The sequence below is a fragment of the Oryzias latipes genome, chromosome 16 (genome assembly GCF_053564925.1).
Source record: "Oryzias latipes strain Hd-rR chromosome 16, Olatipes_Hd-rR_3.1".
Lineage (NCBI taxonomy): Eukaryota > Metazoa > Chordata > Actinopteri > Beloniformes > Adrianichthyidae > Oryzias > Oryzias latipes.
In genome coordinates, this window is record NC_136252.1 from 6,827,068 (window position 1) to 6,844,207 (window position 17,140).

Here is a 17,140-nt window from a genome sequence, read left to right on the forward strand (position 1 = left end):
CTGCAGCCTCACAACCTCGGACCGTGGCCGAAATAAAAAAGAAAAGGTCGGACATCAAAGTCAAGGCAAAAAAACGTCTAGCGCTGACCCCCCCCCTCCCCCCCCCACACACACACCCGTGTCTGCCACGGGTGCACCGGGTGACACACCCCCAAAAGCCCGCAGAGGAAGTCGGAACCGGCTCATAGGCCACTCATCCTCGTTTGCCAGCACGTCTTCTTGCTGTCTAAAGATGCGTTCACTCCGAATTCTTCCATTTGCCACATCTTCTAAGAGTGCAAGATCAGCCATTGTGCGTCATTACGCATTGTGATGGGGCATTTTATTTCCATCCATTTATTGCATCTGACAAGCTACAGATGTCGGTAATAATCGACGTGGAAATGGGAAATTGATCAGCGCAAATGTAATTTCTTGTTGCTTTGTGAATGGTCGAGACATACGCCATACATTGTTTCATCAAAAATAAAACAAACTAAAGGCATATGCATGAATACCATAATTCTGTAGCTTATGAAGAAATGTTTTAACATGAAAACAACTTTCCCCAGTGGACAATTAATGCATCTCTCTCTATCTATCCATCTGTCTGTCTAATTGCACCTATATCTGCTCCGCCAGACGGACACATTAACGAGAATATCAGTTTTGTACATTATTTCATTCTGTTAACTATATTATTTATGAGGATGAATTGCACAACATGCCAATATTGCAGAAAATATTTCACTTTTCTTTTTGCAAATATGTGTTCATTTGAATTTCTGTTGTAATTTTCGTTTGATTTTTTTTTAGTTTGTTTCACTGCTGATCGGTCCAACGGGTGTTCGTGTAGGCTGTTAATTGTAGGACTTGCTTTGTGAAGTCTTCTTGTATTTTCTGAGAGGCAGTATTGTCATTTTCACTTTCACGTGTTTCTTCCATCTGCCGACGGTGTCGCCGTTTCTCATTTCACCCGTTTTTGTGCGTACGCCTGGGTCAGAGCTTGCGTGAAGGACCGCACATTTTCCCGTCAAGTTTGCTTTTTATAAATCTCAACTATTGCGTAGAGAGTGGCGTACGCCTTCTTTTGTGCGTACGCAACGTTTATAAATGAGGCCCCTGGTTGTCACACGGACAACCATCAGGTTCATTTTTGGTTGTCCTCCGTGAAATCTGGTTGTCTCCGACAACCGGATAACCGCCTATTTCGAACGCTGATAGCAGGTGTGCAGGTGCTTTAACTCCTGGCTGCCCCAGTCAGAGTATCTGCAGATAATACAGATAAACCCTGGATTTTCTATGATGGGTTTGGGTAAACAGCATAACTGCCCCGACACCATTGTGTGAATGTGTGTTTATGTGTTCAAATAGATCGAAGGGAAGCAGACGAAAAGTTCGGGGAAAAAGCTGCTGATGTCCTTGCAGACTAATTAAGCGCACAGTCTCTCTTTGTTTCAGGAATATTCGTCTTGCTGAATTTGCTGAAGGTTTTATGGGAAACGTTTGTTTCCAGTATGTGATCGATGTGTGTTACATAGAACAATGAAGAACAGGGAACTGAAGGATTCTGCCTCAGATGAAGAGCTGCAAACATTTGACCCTGACTGTGTTCTTGTTTCTCTCCTCAGTCAAGTTGGGTGAGATGGAGACGTAAAGACCTGTCCAGTTCAAAGTGGCGATGGAGGAAACGGAAGCGCTCGCCCTGAGGTCAGCAGCTGAGCATGGGACACAGAACATGACTGGACCCTCCCTCTGAAGAGTGAGCATGCTCGCTGTGGGCCTGCGGCGTAGAAACCACTGGGTCAATGACATCGGATTGTGTTGGACTGAGTGAGCAGGAAACCAGTGATGTAAAAGAACAGGTCCTGACAGTCGACCCACTGCTGTGGTTCTGTCCACATGTGAAGCTGGGGAGAGAAGCAGATGATTTCAGACTTGGTGAGAACGCTGCAGATGATGCAAGGCTGACTTCTATTGCTTTATGTAACCCCCCCACAAGACCACAGGCACTTATTAGCAGATTTTTGAGTCAGGGACAGCAACTGCTCTAGGTGAGGACCATGCCTCGGAACCAAGCTTTTGCGGAACCAGAGTACTCTGCAGAGTACTCTGCGGACTACTCCGTGACCCTGCCCTCTGACCCGGGGCAGGCTGTGGGGCGAACACATGAGGTAACCGTGCGAAGCTCAGGATGCTGCCTCTGCCTTCCTCGCTTCATGCGCCTAACCTTTGCGCCAGAGTCCCTGGAGAATTTGTACCAGACCTACTTCAGACGGCAGCGACACGAGACTCTGCTGGTGCTGGTGGTGTTTGCCGCCCTCTTTGACTCCTATGTCATCGTCATGTGTGCAGTGGTCTACACCTCAGACAAGCTGGCCTCTGTCTTGGTGGCGTCGGCTGGACTTGCAGGGGACATCATCCTCTATCTGCTGTGTCGTTTTGGGCTTCTCCCGGACCGCATCTCCAGACGGGTGGTGCCCTACGCATTGTGGGTGCTCATAGCGGCTCAGGTGTTCTGCCACCTGGGTCTGAACTACGCCCACTTCCACCAGGCCAGTGACACGGTGGGCTGGCAGGCCTTCTTTAGCTTCTCATTCTTCCTGACTCTGCCTCTGAGGCTGACCCCCATTGTGCTCATCACCACTGTGTCGTGCGGCGTCCACACCCTGGTCTTGGGGGTCACCATTGCTCAGCAGCAGCAGGACAACATCCAGGGAGCAGCTCTTGGAAGACAGGTAAAATGGGAAGGGGGGGGCGCTGTGGCAGGTGGGCTGTTTGCATTGAAAACACTGCCTTGCTTGTGGGTAAAGGCTGGAACTGTGGCACTTTTAATGGCTTTGATGATACAGCATGTGTCAGAGGAACCAACAGCAGTGCTACATCAGGGGGAGGGAGGGAGGGGGTTGCTGGCAGCAGGCCGTGCTCCTATTGGACATTGACATTTGATGAGGTTTTACAGCCTTTGCTTGTCAATAATCATCTGGGTCATTCCATATTAAATCAATAAGTACTGAGAGAAGTCGCATTATGACCCAGGGCACAGTGGGTGGGTGGTGGTGGGGGGCATCCTCTGCTTTAGGCTAGCTATTATTATCAAATCAAATCAAACTTTATTTATAAAATAGCGCATCTCATGCATTTGTGCAGCTCAGAGTGCTTTAACATTAAAAACAGAGAACACACAATAATACGGTTAAAACCCTACCCACCCTTCCCACTCCCCTCTGTTAAAACATATAACCCATGGCCCCCACGTACAATACATATTGACTATGTAACTGTAAAAATAAATAAAAATAAAGACAGAAAAAAACAAAAAAGTATGGCTTGGCTCTGCTGTGAGGAAACAGTATTTGGGAATCCTTTCCTACCAGGAGCCAGCCTGGCCATGGGAGCATCGCCACAGCCCCCACCCAGACTGGGACAACAACGGGGTCCACTTCACAGCCGTGAGGCTGCAAAGTTAGACTCCAGCTTCCCCAGCAAGGGCGACAACTGCAGCAACAACCACTAACCAAGCCGGCAAGCCCTGGAGGAAAAGATCCCCACAAGAGACACTGGGGCTGAAATGATGAGATACTAAAATTAAAGACAAAAGATATATATAAAAACGTAAAATTGAGAATAATATGTGTAAAAGGAAAATAAATACATAAAATAGCCTATACTCAAACCAATAGAATAAATTAGCAGTTAGTGTCAACTAAAAGCTAAATTCAAAAAGGTGGGTCTTGAGCCTCTTCTTAAAAACTTCTACAGTCTCTGCGGCCCTGAGGTTCTCTGGCAGGCTGTTCCACAGACGAGGACCGTAATGGCAGAACGAAGCCTTACCATAAGTTTTGATCCTCACCTTAGGAACAACTAAGAGGCCAGCACCGGAGGACCTCAGGGTCCGCGGGGCTCATACTCATTTAAATAAGAAGGCCCAAGACCATAAAAACATTTATAAACCATTAAAAGAATTTTAAAATCAATCCTGAAACGCACAGGGAGCCAATGCAGCGATTTTAAAACCAGTGTCATGTGTTCCCGCCCTCTGGTCCTCATCAGAACTTGTGCCGCAGAGTTCTGCAATAGTTGTAGATTTGAAAGAGACTTTTTGGGTAAACCAGAGAGCGGGCATTACAATAATCTAAACGACTGAAAATAAAAGCATCGGCACCTCTGTGCTGGCAAGAGAGAGGAACAGGCGGACTCTGGCAATGTTTTTCAGATGATAAAATCCTGTCTTAACCACATTTTTAATGTGTGGGATAAAATCTAGCTCAGAGTCAGAAAGTACGCCCAGGTTTCTCACACATTGAGAAGGTTTAAAACGATGAAGATGTGGTAAAATCATCTCTCTCTTGTCTTCAGAACCGATCATTAATACTTCCGTTTTGTCCTGGTTGAGCTGTAGGAAATTTTCTGTTATCCATGACTTTATCTCTAAAATATGGTTTAAAATGCTGTTAACAGGTTCAAGGTCATCAGGAGACACGGCAATGTAAATCTGACTGGTATATGCAACAAATGGATATCTAAATTTAGTCACAAAGAGAGTTTTCCTAACTTTGACTTTACAGTCAAGTGGGGGAAAAAAGACAAGGATGAATTAGAAACACATTTAGTTGGCCTCTAACTAAAACTCGCCGTCTCAAAACGCTCTCTTTTGTGACGCAGGATCTGAAATAGGTTTCCCGCTCCGCTCCATTCTGATGCATCCACTTGCAGACAAATCGATCCATATATGTCTTTTTTTTTCCTCGTCTGAGCTGGAATCTGGATTTAAACTGTACGGCTGGATAGTTGCAGTATGACTCACCATTTTTGTTGAACCGGTGATTTGAACTTGGGGTTGTGAGCAGCTGGAAGCTAGCGGGAGAGCGTGAAAACAAAGGGTTATTGGGATATCAGCAGAGGCTTACCTCCATGCCAACTGTCCCGCCCACAATTTGGAGGTGAATTTCTAATGAGCTCTTACCGCTCTGCAGAAACTATGTCCTAGAAAATGATCTTGGTTTTGGCTGAAAACTGCTTAATCATAATTAAAAGAGCACTGCGAATACTTTTAGAATAGATCAAAAGATGATTGGAGTGAAACTTTAAGTATTGTGGTCTTGTAGAAACCAATGGTTTGGTTTGTGTAGTCCTAATCTAGGTTCATGTCATCGCAGAGCTCCACGGTGTCCTGGAGCAGGGCCTCCCTTGTAAATGCAGTAGATTTCTGGAATAAAGCATGACTGCCTCCAGTCCAGGCATTGCGCCGACTGCTGATCCAGACAAACAGCACTTGTTTTAAGTGAAATTCACGTCTATCACCCGACGGAGAAAACCTCATGAATCAGGGTCCACTGTGATCCTTATCTGCTAATCAGGAACGGTTGAACTGTCACAGCTTCACCTACGGCCTGTCATCCTCATCTGTTTTCAAGCTCCTGGCCAACGCCTTCATCTATGTATGTGCCATCACCGTGGGTGTCATGTCCTACTACATGGCTGACCGGAAGCATCGAAAAGCTTTTCTCGAGGCCAGACAGTCTCTGGAAGTGAAGCTGAACCTGGAGGAGCAGAGCCAGCAGCAGGTAATCTACAGTGACATTTCAAGCAGCAGTAACACTTTTTTCAGAAGGTTCAGAATCAGGTGGACTTCACCCCCCCCCCACACACACACCTAAACACATCAGGAACCACATCCATGAGAACAAAATCCTAAAGGCTGACACAATAACCATAAAGGGTCCACCCAAGCATACAAACATAAAGTCCTAGCTGTATTTGTAGTTTGAACCTCATCTTCAGCAGGAGTTTCTGTCAGGATTTATCATCAAAGAACTTAAACATCTCTTAAGGTCACAATCCAGGCTGCAGACAGTGGACTTGTCTGTTCTTAGTCCTTAGAACCTCAGTCCAGCTGATGAGAACATTTTAATGCAGAGACTGGAACATGTCATCAGTAATGCAAGAACATGGTATCCCTTGTGCTATCCTAGGCACTTTAACATTGGGAGTCTAGTGTCTAGTGGGTCATCTAGACCCACTAGACAGTGCTCTGAACCTTTTTTCTTCAATGATTTGTGATCTTCACTGGTGTCCATGGATTACATGAAAGCTTTCCACCTTTATCCACCTTTGTCATGGTAGGGAGAACACGTCAATGTAAGGGGGGGGGGGGGGGGGGGGGGTCATCTAAGATAGCACAAGGGTTAACTTGCTCTAAGTAGGGGAGCAACGGATCACAAAAACTGAATGTTGGGATGTTGTCACGGCTTGACAGTAACGGTTCAGATCATTTTTCTCATCAACAAAAAGTAAAAACAACAGGAAAAGTACAAGATAAAAGCCTACAATTTAATTTTGAAAAGCTTCAAAGCATGTGTTTAATAAAACATACATAAATTACTTTAAATATATAAATATACATATTTTCATATATCAAAACATTAATGACATATTTTGACTCAAGATATTCCAATATAAATATATACAAATACTAAAGAGGTCCATTCAAACAAAGTGCATTGTTGTGTATTTTATCTTGGAAAAAACAAAAGCATATTCAAAGAAAAAAAGTTTTTATAAAAAGCAGAGGATTTCAGAATATACAACTTTGAATTATTGCACTGTTTCCCTGCTGCCATAAAGCCCCTCCTTCAAGGAAAGCGACAGAGCAGCGGCCTTCTGCTGTCACTCAGACGGTGCTGCAGCTCCTCTTCACTGTCATGTCATGAACCCAGACATGTGCTGTTCATAGATCCTTTTGTAGAACTCTTCAAAATAAATAAAACAGATCCCTGAGCATTTGCGCTCTCCATGATGATGTCAAGAGAAACCTTTGACAGTAGCCACTCCCACACGCATCCAAAACACACTTTTGACGCATGTTGAAACAACGATGGAGTTCGGGAATATGACATGCGAATTGCGTTATTTGTGAACAGACTACTGTTTTAAATAACATACACATGCACGCCGAACCGTGGCTAGTGATCCGGATGGATCATGGATGATCCGTTGCACCCCTGACTGTAGTCTTTTCCTAGAGTCCAGTTTGTCTGTGTAAAGGATAAGTCTTCCTCTCACTGCAGTCAGCCTTGGTGTTCCACAGGGCTCTGTGGTTGGCCCAATCCTGTTCAGTCCAAACATGCATGTATTTCTATTGTTATGCTGGTGATTCTCAACTATACTTGTCTATTGAACCAGGAGATGGCTCGCAGTTTACAAGACTTCCAGCAAGTTTTACAGATGCATACATGTGAATGAATTTTGATTTTCTTTTCTAAACTTAGATAATAAAGAGGGTGTTGTTTTTAGACCTTATGTTTCAAGGATTTACTCTGCAACAATGTAATCTCACCGGATGCATTTCATTGTTGTCCAGTCCAACCATGACGAACTCTGGTGTCAGTTTTGGGGAAGACTTGACTTTATAGGTCTTTTTTCATGCTCTTCTAAAGCCTTCCAGAGTAAGCTATATCCATGCATATGATAATATATAATCATTGGCACACTAAAGAACAATTTAAAAACAGCTGCTTCCTAATAAAAACTAGTTTACTTTATTAATACTTTATTAGGTTTACTGAATTTTCAAAAAAATTGAAGAAAAAAAGATTGGAAACAAGTCTGCATCAAAGTGAATTTGCTTCCATCCCCTCACTCATCTTAACTCTGCGAGTTTGACAGACAGAAAAGTCTATTCAAGGTTGTGAAAAATGGACAAAAATCAAAGGAAACATCAGCGTCAAGTTTAGAAAGAAGACAAAGAAAAATACTCCAATGATAAAGGTGTCCAAAATCAAAACTAGTGTAACCGGTCGCTTTCTGCGTTGTGCTGGTTAATATATGGTGTGACACAGTGTTACCTCTTGGAGAGAAGCCTCCCTTTATTCTGGTAATAAAACAAACAGAAAACAATACACTGTGTGATCCTGCCCACTCCAGTTCCTCTCTGACAGGAGGTCATACAAAAGGGGCTATGCCGCACGCGGCATGCTAGCTTAAAACCTTATACAGGCTCTGTAACACATTTTACACTCACATTTTTCTCATGCATACCTGGTAATAAAACAAACAGAAAACAATACACTGTGTGATCCTGCCCACTCCAGTTCCTATACAAACAAAACAAATCGACATTTAAGCTTTAACAGTGAATCCCCAAAATATCTCTCCTGAACCATCAATCCCTTTTAATCATCACATCACAAGTTAGAAACAAACATTGCTGTAGTTATACAAATAAAAATTAAACCCAAAAGGGCAATAAACAATAGGATGTATTGGGATTATAAAATGATTTTAGGATGATGGCACCCACCTCTCTGACAGGAGGTCATACAAAAGGGGGTGGGGAACAGTAGCCTTTGGAATATATAGGGGAGTCAAAAGAAGTAGAAGAAGAAGAAAGGAAGGAGGGGCTATGACTAGTAGTGTAATGCAGTAGTTTGTTGGAGATCCCTCAGGTATGGTAACCCTTGAACAGATTTTGTGCTATTATAAAATAAGATAAAGGCTGTCCCGGTTACACTCACCCCTCTAGAATAGCACAAAATCACAAAAACTCATGTCAGCACATTTGCCTTAAACCAGAAACAATACATGTTCCAAAAAAAATACCATCAACAAAATGGTCAAAATGCCAGGAAAATAGCTACCCAGCTACACGGTCCAGATACTCTACAAACAACGTGAGGTGCCATTTACACCTCACATAGATTGAACCATATTGACAATACCAGGTAGAGAGTAAAAGAAATCAAACCAAATAAACTTCCATCACAAAAAAAATAGGAAGCAGTAGTAGAAAAAAAACAATTACACATTTACAGTACTTGTATGAACATACCGTGTATCAAACAATGCTTCAACTTGGGCCATAGATTCAATCAAACGGCAAACTGGTTTTATAATCCTACCAAACCGGGAAGTAAGCCGATGACCCATATCCAAACTTTCCCCGTCAAGGACGGAAGTGATGGGAGAGACAATGTGAGACTCACTGAGGGAATTATCCGTAGCACCAGCTCCAATCGACCCACTGGGCTCTGGTGGGGGCAGGACAAGACCCAGGGCAGATTCACCATCAAATGAGGCAGATGATTGTTGCCTAACCCAGGATGTGGTGCGGTCAAGTACATTTTCTTCGCTGCATGAAAGAGAGCTGATGAGGGGGTGCTCTGCATGTACTGCCTCCACAGCTGATGTGCCAGTGTCGCACAGGTCAGGAACTGAAAAGGTACTAATGACACTGCCACCAGAACAGACAGCATCACCAGCCAAGCGTACATCTAGTGGCAAGAAGTTCACGTTCAGCAAAAGGTTACGATGCACCACACGCTCATTCCCTGCTCGGTCCCTGATACGGTATATGTGAAGAGCAGGTTTGGAAGCCACCACTGTGTAAACTACTGACTCCCATTTATCTGAAAGCTTTCGTTTCCCCTTTGCTCTCTTATTTGCCACCAGCACCTGATCACCAAGGGAAAGCGGTAGACCCTTGGATCTCTTGTCATACTGGTCACGCTGATGTTTCTGCTCCCTGCTACTATGCTGCTGGGCCAAAAGCATGGCGGAGCGAAAGTCGTTTGCCAGCGACTTGACATAGGAGTCATAGTCACATATGATGTCATCTTGTAGGACATTTTTGAACATTAGGTCAACTGGCAGTCGGGGGACCCTCCCAAACATAAGGTAGAATGGGGCAAAGCCTGTGGTTTCATGCGCAGTACAGTTGTAGGCAAAAGTCAAGGACTGAAGCATTTGTGGCCAGTTCTGCTTTGACTGAGAGGGGAGAGACCTCAACATATTGCCCAAAGTGCGGTTAAACCTTTCTGTGGTCCCATTACCCATTGGATGGTAAGGGGATGAGTGTGATTTCCCCACACCACTAAGTTCCAGAAGCTCTGCAAAAAGCTCACTCTCAAAATTTGCTCCTTGGTCAGAGTGTATGCGCTGAGGAAACCCATAGATACAGAAAAATCCATCCCATAACTTCTTTGCCACTGTCTTAGCTGTCTGATCATGACACCGAAATGCATGTGCTAACTTTGTGAAATGATCTGTGACCACAAGAACATCAACAGACTTGTTGTTTTTGTCCTCAGCTGACCAGAAGTCAATGCATACGAGTTCCAATGGCGCAGAAGTCTTAATGTTCTCCAAAGGAGCTCTTGCAGCAGGCTCTGGGGTCTTACTGAGGACACATCTAGGGCAGTTCTTCACATAATCACGCACATCCCTCTCCATGTCAAACCAGAAGAAGCGATGACGAGCTAAAGAGAGTGTACGTGGCTGACCCTGATGACCCGCATAGTCATGCACACCGGAAAGAACAGCAGATCTCAAGGAGTCAGGCACAACAAACTGAAACCTCTTGTGTTTGGTCAGGGGATCTTTAGAGACTCGGTAGAGTACACCATTCAGAAGTGTGAGTTTGTCCCACTGCTTTAAAATCCTCAGTGTCTGCAGGCCCTCATTACAGCGTTCACGTCTTGATGGTCTGCGCTTCCGCTCAACATAAACGACGACTCTTGATATGACAGGGTCATGCTGCTGGTGAGAAACAAGACTAGACTGTGACAAGGTAGCAGGAGCATCCGCAGCAGGTGGGGCTACAGACGCCAGATAGTCAGCAAGAGATGTTGCTCGCAGCCTAGAGGCAGAGTCCCAGTCACAGGCGGCAGACAAAATAGAAGAAACCTCTCTTTCTGACATGGAGACATTGACAGCAGTTGAGAGGTGGGTGCCATCCAATGTCTGTGGTTGACAGGTCAAATGGAAAGCCTCCTGTACTGTGTCATCTGTGATGTCACAAACCTGATCGAGCAGCCTACAGTATGGCTCTGTCAAAAGGCGTTGAGCGACAGGTTTTACAAATGGGCTCCTGCTCAGTGCGTCGGCCACAACATTCAGCCTGCCAGGGACATACTTGATCTCAAAGCAGTATGGCGCAAGCTTGGAGACCCAGCGCTGCTCACAGGCGTCAAGCCTTGGTTTAGTCAGGATGTATGTGAGGGGGTTGTTGTCAGTCCAAACAGTAAACTTTTGACCTTTAAGCCAATGACTGAATTTATCACATACACCCCACTTTAGAGCCAAAAACTCGAGCCTGTGAGCAGGATACTTTGACTGACTGCGACTGAGAGTTTTGCTCGCAAAAGCCACAGGTCTTGCCTTGTCCTCACCGATAGGAACTTGCGACAAGACAGCACCCAAACCATCCATAGAAGCATCTGTGGAGAGAATGAAGGGCCTCTCAAAATCTGGATGGGCTAGCATCACACAATTGAGAAGTGCAGCTTTCAGGTTCTCAAATGCACTCTCACATGCTGGAGTCCAATCCTGAGGGGTCAATACTCTGTAGGTCCCTGCCCTCCCACCTGCATTACCTCTAAGTCTTCTCTTCTGGCCTGCAGTAAGAGTGAAGAGTGGCTTAGCAATGCGTGAGCACTCTGGAATAAAGTGTTGGTAAAATAAAACCATACCAAGGAAGGACCTCACTTTCTGTTGAGATGGTGTGCAACCATCAGGGTTCATGAGGTCTTGCTTCTGGAAACTGGAAATAACCTGCACTTTATCCTGATCAACAGAAACCCCAGAAGCCTCAATCACATGTCCTAAGAACCTCACAGATCTTCGAAGAAAGTGACATTTCTTCTGTGCAAGCTTTAGGTTATTGGCTCTCAGACGACGGAAAACAATCTCTAGTCTCTGCAATGCCTCAACCTCTGAAGGTGCAAACACCAGAAGATCATCAAGATAACAGAGAAGACTGGAAAAGTTCAAGTCACCAAAAATGCTGAGCATCATCCTCATAAAGGAAGCTGGACTGTTACAAAGACCCTGTGGGAGGCGGTTGTACTCATAGAGGCCCAAAGGTGTTGTGAAAGCCGTGTAGTGTCTGTCAGACTCATGCAGGGGAATGTTGTAAAACCCAGACGTCAAGTCCATGGTACTGAAAAGGGCGTTACCACCCAGGGCAGCAAGACAGTCAGACTGGTGGGGCAGTGGATGAGCATCCTTAACGGTCTTAGCATTAAGCCAACGGAAGTCAGTGCATATTCTTAAGTCTCCTGACTTCTTCCAAACCATAACAAGGGGTGAAGCATACTCACTGACTGACTTGCTTATGATGCCTCTCAGTTCCATGTCAGATAAGACTTCCCGCAGCTTCCGATAGTGTGCTGGGGGCACTCGTCGATAGGGCAGACGAAAGGGGTGGTCATCGGTTAAATGAATACGATGAACAAAATCCTTCACCTCACCACAGTCTAGCTTGTCTCTAGAGAAGACATCCTGATAGTTAAACACGAGTTCAGCCAGTTTCCTTTTCCACACATCAGCCACCTCACATCCATCAATGTCAATGTCCTCCAAACCACAATCCCTAAGTTGTTGGAAAGGATCACCTCCTGGAAACAATGAGGTCAGCGAAGCAGTAGCCTGACCATGCTGCATTTCACATGTGGCTTGAGTAAAATACAGATCTTCAACAGCAACACAAGGAAAGACATCAGCAATTTTAGCATTGCGTCGCAACGTCACCGTTGCTTGTGTGGGATTGAGGACCTTGAGTGGAACCCAGCGATCGCCCCACATAGGTGTTATGACACGACCTACCAGGATGTTTTTTGGAGTGGAGCGGGCAGATGAAGGCTCCACAATCACAGTGCTGCCGGGCGACACAGAAGAAGAGGGGGGTAACTTCCCCCACACTACATATTCTTGGTGAGGCAACAAAGTCACCGCCTGTCTCAACCTCACCGTCCCAATCTTATCAGGTAATTGAGGACCTGACCACCTAGAAATGCAACTTAGTAACTGGAGAAACTGTTCACATTCTGGGTTTTCATTAGTGGAAGTCACGATCTCCCAATATGTTTGATTAGACTTCATTTTCTGAATGATGGGCCGAAGCACGTTGCTCCCAATGATCAAGTCATCCCTCTGTCCAGGCACCACGAGTGTGGGCACATTAAACCTGAGTCCGTAAATCTCAATGTCCAAATCATAAATACATTTTGGTTGAGTGACGAGCCCTCCACAACCGACAAGCACCACGTTTTCAGGAATGGCCTTGGGATTCAAAACAACACCAGCATCCTTCAGCCTAAGCTCTGCTGACTCACTCAGTGTGCATGACATGCTCCCCGAATCAAGCATCCCCCTCAAAGCAGACTGGCCACCAACAGACACTGTGGCAAAAAAAAGTTCACTAGCACCCTCAACTCTCTGAGACCCAACATAAACCACTTTTTTTTCTTCAGAAAAACTTTGACAAGTGTCAATGTACACAGAGCGAGAATCTGGAGCAGATGTGAGGGTTTGGTCATTATGGTCCATGCTGACCCTCTCATCACATGGACATCCTAGTTTAAAGCAGGGCTGGAGGTGGAAGCTACTGGCATTGATACAGGTGAGACAGTTCTCGGACAATCACGCTTCATGTGGCCAGAGCCATGGCAGTTGAGACACAGTCTGAACAACCTGCAGTGAGAATGGGTCGAGTGTTCATCTGAACCACAAACCCTGCATTGGGTTGGCTGAAATCTCTGCGAGGCTGGAAAATTTCCAGACTGACGTCGCCCCCGTTGGCTAGTTGTAAGAGACGCAGAACATAAGGAGAGGACTTTATCAAACATATCCACCATCTGTTGAGAAGGGAGGCCAACTTCAGGTGGAGATGGAGCAGATGTTACAGGTGCAGCGTGTAAAGGAGGCAAAGAGTGAGCAGGAGAGGATTGCAGATGACACACAGGGGCTGAATACCCTGAGCTTGGTTCTACCAAAACTACGGGGGTGGATGATGAAACATTAACTGGACTGACAGTGGGAAGACCAACAGTCTGGCATTGAGTGTGGACATGGGCACCCCCGACCTGTTGTGTGTGAACCCGCATCCCCCTAATCTTCCTGACATGCCCATCCAGGCGCTTCTGCACCTCAGCTGCTGTCCATTCCTCGGGAGACTTGACGTGAAACAACAGTGCAAGAGCGGGATCGGGACAATGATTAATGAACATTGTAACCACCTCTGCTCCTGGGTCTTCCACCCGCTTCCCTCGCCTCTGGAGACACTCATCTACAGCATCAATAGATTTGTTTAGACGAATCCAGTAATCCATTGCGTCCTCATCAACCCGCGGCAAAGTGTTATAAAAGTCTCTCATCGGAAGAGCAGAAAATGTCAGTTCACTGAAATTGTGTTTGAGAATATCAAAGACGGCTATAAACATTTCAGTGGGACTCAGCGCGGGCCGAGACCGAAGTGACACTTTAACTACATCCCTGGCTTTACCAGCCAGCCGGGACATGACAATGTCAAACATTTCTGCAGGGGTCACACATTTCACCCTGGACATGTAACATTTCATTATATCCTCCCATTCCTGGATCGAGAACGCATCAGACCGATCACCTCTAAAGTATGGGGGAGCCTTCACATCGGACTGAACAACCACCCGCAGCTGCGATAAGTCATTGTGACTACAGTGCTGGGATTGGCTGTCAGCAGGCTGGGGTTGGCTGGGCTGGTGCATAGCAGTGAGATTCGCTGTAATATTATCACCAATCTGCTTTGCCAAATCAGTAATCATGTTACTGAGAGCGTCATTTAAGACAACCTGACTGGGCTGAGTCTGTGGTGTCACAACTGGCGTGGAACTAGCAGCAGGAATGGTGGGGTTCATTAGTGACTGGTCAACAGAGCTCTCAAAATCACATGAGGTAACTGTCCTGCCCCTCCCAAATGAAACAAAATGTTGACCCCTTCCCATACTGAAAGAAACCTGACGACCCAGGGAATTGTGTTCAGCCATGTCAGTGGTAAAAACAGCACTCAAAAATCTCACAATAAAACCAAAATAAAATAAAATAGCTGGTGAAACAGTTCTAGTTAGTGTTAAGCAAACTTAAACAATATAGAAAGTCAAAATCAGTAAAAAAAAAAAGTCGGAAAATCCCTCAAAGTTAACCTGCAAGTCCCCACGCAGGGATTAACGATCCAACCTAAAGGAGCAGAATGCGCACGCTCACAGCACCTGCAAAACAATACACAGGGCACAGTGTATCCGAGAGCGACAGAGCAGGTGTCAGGCGTTGGCGCGAACTCAGAGCTGCAAGGCCAGCGGAGGGGTAGCAGCGGCGGGTCAGACGTCCACTCCTCCGCGATGTGACGGGTCAAACGGCACCAAGTGTAACCGGTCGCTTTCTGCGTTGTGCTGGTTAATATATGGTGTGACACAGTGTTACCTCTTGGAGAGAAGCCTCCCTTTATTCTGGTAATAAAACAAACAGAAAACAATACACTGTGTGATCCTGCCCACTCCAGTTCCTCTCTGACAGGAGGTCATACAAAAGGGGCTATGCCGCACGCGGCATGCTAGCTTAAAACCTTATACAGGCTCTGTAACACATTTTACACTCACATTTTTCTCATACATACCTGGTAATAAAACAAACAGAAAACAATACACTGTGTGATCCTGCCCACTCCAGTTCCTATACAAACAAAACAAATCGACATTTAAGCTTTAACAGTGAATCCCCAAAATATCTCTCCTGAACCATCAATCCCTTTTAATCATCACATCACAAGTTAGAAACAAACATTGCTGTAGTTATACAAATAAAAATTAAACCCAAAAGGGCAATAAACAATAGGATGTATTGGGATTATAAAATGATTTTAGGATGATGGCACCCACCTCTCTGACAGGAGGTCATACAAAAGGGGGTGGGGAACAGTAGCCTTTGGAATATATAGGGGAGTCAAAAGAAGTAGAAGAAGAAGAAGAAAGGAAGGAGGGGCTATGACTAGTAGTGTAATGCAGTAGTTTGTTGGAGATCCCTCAGGTATGGTAACCCTTGAACAGATTTTGTGCTATTATAAAATAAGATAAAGGCTGTCCCGGTTACACTAGCTAGGAGCCAAATACGACCAAATTTAAGGTTGGATGAGAGACATTTGGAGCAACATTTGCCAAATGGCTAATGAAGGTTTGCACTTAATTAGACTACGGTAGTCTTGTTATTTGGCTTATTGGTGGATTTAATCTAAGCTTCTCTGCCGTTCTCATCTACAGTCGATGCTTCAGATGCAATGCACACAATCTTTTGTCTTTTTTTGTTCAGTTTTATGTGACACTATAGCACAAAAACTGATGAATTTGTTCTTTAGTTTCCATTGATGTTCATTCATGAATCCAACGGAAATGACCGCAATTTATTCATTCATAATTGGTGTCAGGGTTGTATTCAGCTCAAGAAAATAAAAAAAACCACAAAAATGTAACAATTTTTACCAGATTCCAGCCTTAAAAAAAAACAAAAAACTGTTGAGTGTTAAATATGAACTAACTATACACTGTATCTTAATTGTGAATTCAACTATACAAGTATGCTTTACGTATGTTTAACAATAAAGTAAAATAAATGATATTTTGTTTCGCCCAGGGTGTCGAACTAAACAGTACTGCCTCTGAAGACAGTATGTGTTGAATGAGGTTGAATGACGAGTGCATACTTTAAAAATGAGTGAAATTAGGCTGTTCACTGGAAACAGTGGGATTTTCAAAGGCTGTTGTGGCTCCCTGTGTTTTCCTTTCTGTGGGAAACTGATCCACAGACCCCTCGTCTAGATCAGTGTTTTTCAGACGTTTTTGAGCCACGGCACACTGTAACCTTGTCAAAAATCCCGCGGCACACCACCATTCAAAAAACAAAAAAAAAAGGAAAAGCTCATAGTCTGTATTGATGTACAGTCCCTCCACAATCTCACGTGCATTTTTGTGATAATTGTGGCAGAAAAAGCTGGAAGTTGCAGCTGTTTTTTCTAAAAGATGTAATAAAAGTTAAGTTAGAAGATCTAAAAACTGTTTGATGTGTGTTCGTTGTGGTTTTAAGACATTTAAGAGGAGAGACTCATTGTGCGCTGAGACCCTGTCACTTTGACCCAATGCATCATGGGAGATGTAGTGCAAACAGCCGCCGAACGCAGACTCGCTTCTCTGAGTTAAAGACGAGCTTTAGCTGGTATTTTTGTTAGAACTGAGAGACTTTATGAGCAGAATCTGAACAAGGAAGTGAAGACTTTAACCACCTGATTGGTCAGACTGATGACATGTGATTAAGACTCCAAGAATGATTGGTGGAGACAGTTAAAGGGGCGGGACTTTTC

At 44.7% G+C, this 17,140-nt stretch overlaps 1 protein-coding gene and 1 long non-coding RNA gene across 4 annotated transcripts in view; one reads left to right on the plus strand and one right to left on the minus strand.

Annotated features, from left to right (window-relative positions):
* The window catches only part of LOC105355856 (adenylate cyclase type 3), a 59,729-nt gene that overhangs the window by 12,857 nt on the left and 29,732 nt on the right, over positions 1 to 17,140 (plus strand). For 2 of the 3 annotated variants that reach the window (XR_002874888.2, XM_023963944.2), the window contains exons 2-3: positions 1,611 to 2,717; positions 5,397 to 5,546. Coding sequence is in view for 2 of the 3 variants with exons in the window: in XM_023963944.2 (XP_023819712.1) it covers positions 2,043 to 2,717; positions 5,397 to 5,546 (825 nt within the window). In the remaining variant the exon portion in view is untranslated. The remainder of the gene's footprint in view (positions 1 to 1,610; positions 2,718 to 5,396; positions 5,547 to 17,140) is intronic. The other variant, XM_078933394.1, reaches the window with a different exon arrangement.
* Positions 7,823 to 15,878, minus strand: LOC144984550 (uncharacterized). Its single transcript, XR_013648344.1, has 2 exons — positions 8,020 to 15,878; positions 7,823 to 7,852 (listed from the first exon to the last, which is right to left on the minus strand). It is a non-coding gene; the product is annotated as an uncharacterized LOC144984550 (long non-coding RNA).